We start from the raw sequence: 9818 nt of genomic DNA on the forward strand, positions 1-9818 counted from the left end.
CTAACATCATTTCCATAGTCTAAAATATATATAAAATAAACAGCAAGTAATAAGTCAGTAGCAAAAAAAAAAAAAAAAAAATTAAGTGAGAAATGCACATTAAAATGATGTATAACATAACTGCATTTAAGAAGGTATTCCAATAACAAGTGGCAAATTTTAACAATGCAAAACTGCAATTACTTTAGCACCAACCTAATAAAAGTAAAAATGGCAAAATTCTTAGGAGTAACTGCCTGTGGCAATTGTCATTACATGCCATAAACTGAAATTAATACGTAATGAGTTTCCACAGCAAAGGCAGTAGTGTCTAGTACTGTATTCCTGACCAGAAAAGAAAGTCTTTTCATAGTAATGAAAAACAAAGAGAATTAATGTCCCCTTTGGTTGGGAGGCAAAATGGGTACATGATTCCCAGAACAGAAAGAGTGGCAGGATTTCCTCAACAAGAAGATCTATGGCAACTGTGCATCTCAGCTCTTCTAACTGATCTGGGGAACAATGTACACTTCTCATACCAAAAATTTATTTCTGGGCCTTTAAGTTCAATTAGGTGCTCCTATTCTGCCACACATTCCATATTTCCAGGATCCATGACTTCTTCCTTTCTTGGGCTCCATTAAGAGGCTGAATACCATTCATAATTTGGCAACGATATAATTCAGAATTCTCACCTTGCATCCAACCTCTTTGCTTTATTGATATCCTCCCCAAGCTCAGTATTACAGTAAACTCAGTTCTCTCTCCCTGATTGTGAAGAACAAGATAACTTTTAGAGTGACATCTGAGTTAACACCTCTTACAATCACAACTACTTATTTGCCAACCCAGCTTTATGAGCCACCCATCCCAAAAGAAAAAATATAGAGAATTTAGTGGCGTTATGATGAATTGAGCCCATCTGTGGCCTCAAGAACAGCTAGATCCAAGGTGCAATGTCTATCTTTAGTCCCACTGCCTTTCCTCTCATTCCAAGAACTTTTCAGTAATTTTCTGTCAAGCTTACTAATTTAGATGGCTATAAGCATACCAGTGTTTTAAGGTAGGGACCATGTTTCACTTGATCTTTTAACAATCCAATCCATTTTTAAATTACATTAGCCAACAGAGGGTGATACTGCAGACAGGAAATCCAGGAGCTATTAAGGCTTTCATATAAGTTCTTGCAGTTTTTGGCCAATATGGTGAAACCATGTGCCACCTTATAATTAGAATAGATACCACTGCAGCAAGGCAGTTGGTTTACACTGGCTCGGTATAGCCCCTTCCAGCCCTCTTCTGTCAAAGAACACTGATCCACAAAGAAGGATACGTGGCCTGAAGAGAAGTCAGTCGGCTGTTGGAGGCTGCTTCATGCTTGGTTTGTGGCAATATGTGGTCTCAACCCTTACGAAACACAGTATTCTGGCTACTGTGCCCTCACCCGGAGTGAATCTAGGGTGCTGCAGAATATGTCCACTTCAGAATTTCACAGGGTGAGGGTAAGATCATTTATATGCCTCTTCAGTACTAGCATATTGGATATTTGGTCTATTTCTGACTGCCGACTCTGGCTCCAAATTGGACATTTATTTACAGACAATCTTGGGCTTTTCATGGTCCAAACTAGTGAGCCAAACCTACTGCAATTAATCCGTCAGTGTGTTGAAACCAACTACTGGGTTACACCTCACTTGGTATTATCCAGGATGCACATAATTTTGCCCATTCCGTGAACCTCCTGGGTCCCCAGTTCGTTAGCATTTTTCTGGCCTGACGATGCAGGGTGTCTGTCTTTTCATGTTTTCAGCCACGGACAACACTGGGCAGGTCCATTCATGGAAAACCTTACTGATCACGGCTTTCCTTCATGAAAAAAACTCCAAATACGCCGTGGGCAATAAGCCCAGACTTTTTAAAGGGGTCTTAGCACTTGGCAAATGAACAATACTGTGATATAATTTGTTGTTATTGTTTAGTTGCTACGTCATGTCCAACACTTTGCAACGCCTTGGGCTGGCTCCTCTGTCCGTGGGAGTTCCTAGACAAGAATACTGGAGTGGGCTGCCATTTTCTCATCCAAGGGATATTGTATAATAGTAAATGAATAAATTTGACTGGGCCTGGAGTTTTTTAAGTTTGACTTCCCAGCCCACCACCCTGGATTACTTCTATATCTAGAGCAGTGGTTTTCAACCCTGGCTGCTTACTGGAATCATCTAGGAAGTTTGCAGACAGACACAAACAGCAACAAAGAAATTACACCTGCGACCCATCCTAAATTAATTAAATTGGAATTTCTAGGGATGAGACTCAGGCACTGGTGGTTTTACTTTGCTTTAACTCTCCAAGTGATTCTAGTATGCAGCCAGGGTTGAAAAATCAAGAATCTAGAGCAATGTTTTTCAAACTTCAGTATACATCAATATCACATGGAGGTAATTAAAGTGGATTGTTGGGCCCCACATCTAGAGTTTCTGATTAGGTCTGGGATGAAGTTTGAGAATTTGCATTTCTTTCTTTTTTTTTTTTTTTGAGAATTTGCATTTCTAACAGGCTTCCAGGTGATGCTAATGTGTTGGTTAAAGGACAGCACTGAAAACCACTGGTCGAGAGTGTGCTTTTCAAACTTTAATATCAAAACCCACAATTTTAATATTTCAAATCCATAACACTACCTGAGAATGCTGTTAAAATTCAGGGTCTAATCCAGCAGGCCTGGGGTGGGGTTTGAGATCTGCTTTTCTAATGAGCTCCTAGGTAATGCCGAAGCTGATGTTCTAAGGACTACATCTTTGAACAGCAAGTATCCAGAGCTACCAGCCATGTGCCATTTTAAAAATAATCAACCAAACTAGAAGCTGCTGGAGCAAACCCTGAAGGAGGCCAGTTCTGTACAGCTGTGACGACATGACTCATTTTGATGACTTCTTTCTGCTCCCTCTGTTCCCCTGATCACATAAACACCCGCACACGGTCTCCTCAACAGTCATGATCACAATGTGATTACTGCAAAACAGCTAGCGTCTCCACTGAGGTGAAGTACTACTCATCTGACTTGATACAGCTGGTCACTTCCTTCTCCCTGAAACACTATTTTTAACTTGATTTCCATGACCCTACACTCTCTTGGTTTTTCTCCTGTCTCTCTGACCACTGTTTTGTCAGTTCTTTTTCATCTTCTGAATATTTAAATGTTGGAGGGTCACAGGAATTCATTGTTAGATTCTTTATATTCACTCCCTCAGTGACCTCATCCAGGGTTATGGCTTTAAATACTACCTGTATGCTGATAAAACTCAAATTTACCCCAGCACAGACTGCTTCCCTGGATTATAGACATGTATGTTCAATTGGCCTGATGTACACGCCCACTTGGTCGGTTGTCTATTAGTATTATCTAAAACAGCTCATGATCGTCCCTGTCTCCCAAAGCAGAAACTCTGCCCTCCCCGTAGCCTTTGTTAATTCACTCATGGGCAGCTGCATCCTTTCAGGTGTTCTGGCCCCAAACTGCAATCACCACTGACCTTTCTTCTCTGTCACAGCTGACACCTGGTCCACCAGTAAATCACGCTGCCTCTGTCTTCAAACTGTGTCGAATGGTTTCTCGCTGCTCCCGTCGTTACCGCTTTGGCCCAAGCCACCAACGTCTCTTTTAAGCCTCCTAAGCAGTCTGTCTGCCTTCATCTTTCACCTCTCCCTCTGTCTGTCATCAATACAGGATCCAGAGTGACCCTGTCAAACCATTAACTCAAATTAGGTCACTAATTTGATTAAATTGTTCCAATGGCTTCTAATCTCCCTCATATGGGAAGGTAAAAAAATCCTCTCAATAGCCCACAAAGTCCTAAACAATCTGTCCCACCACCATTCTTCATCAGACCTCATTGCTGCGCTGCTTTTATGGGAATTCACTGCACCCCAGCCACTCTCACTTTCCCACTGCCTCTCAAACACACGAGGCATTCCACCTCAGGCCTCTGAACCGGACAGTTCCTTTGCTGCAACGTCATTCCCTCCAGGAGGCCACCCGCACACTCCCGCACCCACACGGCTCCACGCAAGCGGTACATTTATCCCTTAGGAGGCCTTCCTGGCTCCCCTGCCCAAACTTCTATCTAAACTCTTTCCAATCGTCTGTGTCTCACTTTCCTGCTTTCTTTCCCCTAGCCCTTACATACTCTCTCTATATATACACACACAGAGAGACAGACAGATACAGCACTATATATACAAAATAATATATACATGTACATACCAAATACATAATTCAATATATGTGCATAAATGTAAAATTTACCTTGCTTATTATCTCCCCCCAGTACATAAAGTGTCAATGAAGGTTGGTAATTTCACCTGTTTGGTTCACTGCTGTAATTCTACTGCTAAAAACAGCCACTGGCAACTACTAAGAGGTGCTCAATAAACATCTGCTGAAAGACCAAGTAAAGCAAGAGATACCTATTTTTACACTAATACGTGTCCCAGACACCCCTTAAGAAAGTGTCTTAAGAACGTGGGTTTAACCAACCGTGGCAAATGATGATGATAAATCAAAAAAGATGAGAACAGAGAATTGACCACTGGATAGAGCACTGTGGCGGTCACTGGCGACCTTGACAAGAGTTCCAACGGTGAAATAAAGTACAGCCAAGACTGAATGGGAGAAAAAGAGCTGAAGACAGTGAGTACAGATGACTTTTTCAGTTATTTTCTCTTAACATGAAACCACTGTATATGACATCACCTCTTTTCAGAATGCTATAGCTTCACTCACTTCCCCTGATGACTTTGCCTCTCTGTTGTCCTTAAAGACCCAGCCTGCTCAGGTATTCCACTCACTTGGACACATCCGTGTTACTGTTATATGCCTGCATATACCATATCCCAGGTACACTAATGCTATCCCTGGTACACACAGGATTCTTACACTTGACTGACAGGGTTTAACTCCTAATACCTTAAGGCTGAGACCCTTGCACAAAGAAGGAGTTCATTAAATATTTCTTGGATGAGTGAAAAGCCTTGAAGGAATAAGGAACTATTCTTATTTCTTAATAGTTTCTAAGAATTTATTTACCATATGTTTTCCTTAATTTATATCCAAAATATATTTTATTAGTTATCTGTATATTAGACATCATAAATAAAAACGGAAACAATTATAATACAAATCTAAAATTTGTCTTTTACTGTAATAATATACACTTAAGTATTTATGATAGTTTGAACAATTATTCTATATAATTCCAACCTTTGCCTGAAAACATGTTAATTTTACCTCTTAACTATGCAGCATTTGAAAAACAACCATAAATATTTTGATATCCAAACACACAAAATGAAATCTTACAGAAAAAAGTTATTATATAGTCTGTGAAAGTTAAGACCACCAATTCTAGTTACTTAAACATGGGGACTTTTTACTAAATCTGTATGTTACTTAATACTTTCTGAAGTACGGCTTTTGAATATTACACAAAGCTTAACAAAATTAAGGAATCAAGTTTGAAGGAGGGAGTTCTACCCATTTCTCAAACGGCTTATTTAATAATTCTACACATTGATGTTTTGGGATACAGATTGGCAATGTGTTTCCTAAACAGAATCATCTGGGGGCACTGTGTGAAAACAACTCTCTGGGATCCAGCTCTAGAGGATTCTAGCTTAATACATCTCATGAAAAGGCTAAAAAAATGGCAAAAAGCTCCTTAAATGACTCTGATGATCAGTCAGGTTTGGGAAATACTGACCATATATCTGGAAACATTAAGTAGACAACAAGTACTGCTTGTAGTAATTTCTGTAAGACCTTAGAAAGTTGCTACCCTCAACCCATAAACACAAAAACACTGGTCCACCACGGAAACATCATTCATTCCAAAATGCTTTTCCAACAATTCTGACTTGTGCTGTATAAATGAAATCTTCATACGATAAATACAGAGTTGTTAGAAACCACTTTTACTAGATCATGGTGAAGCCTGATCAGTATTTTTTCTTAAGAGCACCACCTGCCACAATTGATGAGCTACTATACCTTTCATTTTATCTAAAGAAAAAAAAAGTAGAAACAAAAGGCACCAAGTTAACTACATTCCACTAAGGGTCTTCACTGGTGATACATGTTTTGAGAACTATCAGTAACATCCACTACTTCAAATACAAACTTGTCAAAAATGCGTTGATGGGTGGTATCTAGAAAAACTAATTTAAAAAGCTATTGTATCCTTTGGGAAGACAGCTGGCAAAAGTTTCAAAATACAGACCACACTACAGATGTGCAGTTTATATTAAAACTGCCATTAGTCTATAACTTACTCTTAAACCTGTAACAAACATTTAATAACTAGAGAATTTTATCAATATAACTTGGGACACAGAAAAAAAAAGCAAATTAAGAAAAAAAGTGACAGTGAAAAATTCTGACAGTGAAACAAATTTCTATATAAATCAGTAATACTGAAATAAATATAACTAAAGGACAGAACACTATATACATACTGTATACATACATATCTAGTAAAAAGAAGTAAGACAACTACACATAATACAGACAAAATGATAAAGTCAAGTGACACCACCGGTGGCAAAGCTAGATGTAGTAAGATGACAGAACTGCAAAGCAAATGATCATTACTTTTGTCTTTCGAACCAATACAGCACTTACATTTTCAAAACATAAAGACAATGACTTGCTCATTCTGGTATAGTCTTACATTCAGACTAAGTTATATTTAATAAGTTTACCTAAGCTTCAAGCAAATATGAAAACAAAAAAGATGATAAATACAGCAATGACTTTTTATTAATAAGGCTAACATTACAGCAACATTGTTTTCCACCATGGTACCATTTATAAAAATTTCATTTTCTGCTGTGACATAATTGAAAAATTACAGTAGTAACTATACCTGTATTTCAAACACTGAATTGAAACAAATTTGAAAATGTTGAACTTTCACAAACAAGAATGATTTCTACCATTATTGCTTGAAATAAAACTTCCAGAACTCTTTGATTGATTGCTAAATTATAGTCTTAGTACTGTATTAAATTTGTGCCACAATTTCAGGATGCAATTGCCATGGCAATTTTTTTTTCTTTTTATTGCCATGGCAATTTTCAAGCAAACTTTTTACTGTTACAAATTATTTTAAGGGTGAATCATTTGCATAAAGTCACAAGCATGTATCCAATTAAGGCAAAAATTAGACTAATCTGTCATTTTGAAACATTTTGAGACACTACATGTATGGTTATGCAACTATGTATACCAAAGGAAAGCAAAAGCATCTCTTCTTGCAGTTTACTGAAACACAATTTTTAAAATTCAATCATGTGACATATAGGTTCAAATTACTGCTAGAAGAATAAACAAAGCATCATTTACCCCATCAAAAAAATCATATCTAGTTTCAGAAGATTTTCATACCATATTACTCTCAACTACCAAGGAGTAAAAGCAACAGAAGTGCCCCTCAACATCCTTCACACCTATCTACCCCACCTACTGAAAGGAACCTAATAGACTGAATATCTGGAGAAGGGCTTCAGTCAAGGCTGTTTCAACTAGATAAACTTAACTACCCCTGAACTGTCAGAGACTTAAGACATGGAAAAGAAGAGAGAAAATGGAAAGGATCAGGGAAAAAGACAAAGAACTGGGGTAAATTTTACTCTTGGGGTGAATAACACACAAGATGGTAAAGAATCTGCCTGCAGTGCTTGAGACCTGGGTTCGATCCCTGCATGGGGGAAGATCCCCTGGAGAAAGAATTCTTGCCTGGAGAATTCCATGGACAGTGGAGCCTGGAAGGCTACAGTCCATGGGGTCACAAAGAGTCTGATGCGACGAAGCGCACACACACACACACTGAACCCCAAACACTGTCTCATTTCCTATTCCACAATCTCAGTTTCTGCTCTCTTTATCTTTATTCTATCTTGCCCTACCTTTTGTCTTAGGCCTCCCTCCCACTCACAGAGCATAAATGTGCAGACATGCAAAACAGATCTTTATTTATGGTATTTAAATACCAGAGTGTTTTGCCTACAAACATCAAACCATGATACCAAATGGGTTTTAATTGCACAGTTTAAGTCCTGTGAAACATAGATATGGGGATAAAACTGAGTAATCAAATCCAATCACAGAATCTCTTAAAAACACATACACACACACACACACAATCTCAAAATGTTTTAGAACACATCTCTATTTATCAACGACAAATATGCTGTGCTTTAGACAATAATCAACGGTCTAAACTAATCTCTGCAGCTCTTCATCTGCCACAAAAGTTCTGCTGAGACACTGATGGAAAATAGTATTTCAAATACACCGCTCACTAAAGAAATGCAAACAAGCACTGGGACCAACTTTAAGATGACGGTCAAAGAAGAATTAAAATGTAGACAAAATTGTGATTTAAGTAAATATACATATATATACACAAAAGTAAACTTATTTAGGAGAGCCTTACCAAAAAGGAAACAGGAGAAATGGAAATAAGAATTATTTTAGCACCTAAAATGATTTGGGAGTGGTGATGGTGTGTGGATGGGTTTAATGAATCCTTCCCCTCAAACTGCCTTCAGGTGTGCAAATTCTAAAGTCCTCTGAATTGCCTGAAGGTTGCCGGGATTTCTATCTGCTGATAACAGCAGGCAGTGAAACCTCAACGAGTTATCATGGCCAAGAGCCATAATACTGCCCTCTAGGATGCCACCCGGGGCGCGCTCCCCGGGACCAGCCTAGAGCTTACGGGACTCTTCTGCGCTACTAGGTAAAGGACTTCCCTCTGGCGCTTTAAGAATTCGTTTAATAAGCAGTCTCCGACAAGATTTCAGGGGGTAAAAACGCAACCCACAGCAGCTTTCGGTACACTGCATCCATCTGAGGAAGCGAGGAGGGGGGACCCGCGCGGACCTCGGGCCATCGCACCGACCCGAGGGGGAGACTCGCGATACGAAGACGGGGAAGGGCGCCGGTTTCCCGGGGGCCCCGAGGGCAGAGTCGGGACCAGACGGCCCCGGGCCTCCCCTTCGGGGCGCGGCGCCCTGCGGGAGCGGGCCGCGGGGCCGCCGGCCGCCCCGGGCCCCGTACCTGATGATGTCGTCGCTGTGGCCCCGGTAGAACTTCTGCCGGTGCTCGCGCGGGCTGTACACCACGCCGACGCCCGCCACGAAGTACACGATCTCCTTGGCCGCCGTGTAGTAGAGGTTGTTGCGGCACTGGTGGCCCCGGTAGCCGTACACCCACTCGAGCCGCAGGTGGCAGCTCGGGGCGCTCCTGGCCGCCATGTCGGGGCGCCCAGCCCGCCGCGCCGCTCCGCTCCGCTCTGGCGCCCGGCGGCGGGAGGCGGCGGCGGCCGGGCGAAGCAAGTCCTCCCTCGGGCGGCCGGCACTCGCCGCCTGCCGCGTCCTCTACGCCGCGCCCGGCAGCCGCATGCCGCCTCTCCTGGCCGCCGCCGGCGCCGCCTCAGCCCACGGGCGGGAGGGGAGCCCTCGCCTCGCGGCGCATGCTGAGGGCCGCGGGCGCCGCCGGCCCTCAGGTGAGAGGGGGGATTGCCGCGCGCCCTCCCTTCGTCGCCTCGGCCGCCTGGTCTCCTCAGCCCGCAGTGCCCAAGCCCTGAGCCGAGCGAGCGAGGACCCGCCTCCCGTCTCCACGCCTCAGCCGCCGCCGCCCCCGGTCCCCCTGCTGCGTTCCCGTCCCTCCGCGGCCTCGTCCCACAGCTCGGCGGGCCCGCGCCCCGCGCGCGCCCGGGCCCAGACCCGCGCCGCGCGCCCCTCCACCCCCAAGCCCAGACCTGCGGCGTGCGCGCCCCCGACCC

The 9818-nt window shown here is 42.5% G+C and overlaps 1 protein-coding gene across 9 annotated transcripts in view; it reads right to left on the bottom strand.

Moving 5' to 3' along the window:
- The window catches only part of EML5 (EMAP like 5), a 154527-nt gene extending 145045 nt beyond the window's left edge, over window positions 1-9482 (bottom strand). For all 9 annotated transcript variants that reach the window (XR_010664010.1, XR_010664011.1, XM_065941690.1 and 6 more), the window contains exon 1: window positions 9092-9482. Coding sequence is in view for 7 of the 9 variants with exons in the window: in XM_065941690.1 (XP_065797762.1) it covers window positions 9092-9288 (197 nt within the window). In the remaining 2 variants the exon portion in view is untranslated. The remainder of the gene's footprint in view (window positions 1-9091) is intronic.
- Between the last annotated feature and the right edge of the window lie 336 nt (window positions 9483-9818).

Source organism: Muntiacus reevesi, chromosome 7 (genome assembly GCF_963930625.1).
Source record: "Muntiacus reevesi chromosome 7, mMunRee1.1, whole genome shotgun sequence".
Lineage (NCBI taxonomy): Eukaryota > Metazoa > Chordata > Mammalia > Artiodactyla > Cervidae > Muntiacus > Muntiacus reevesi.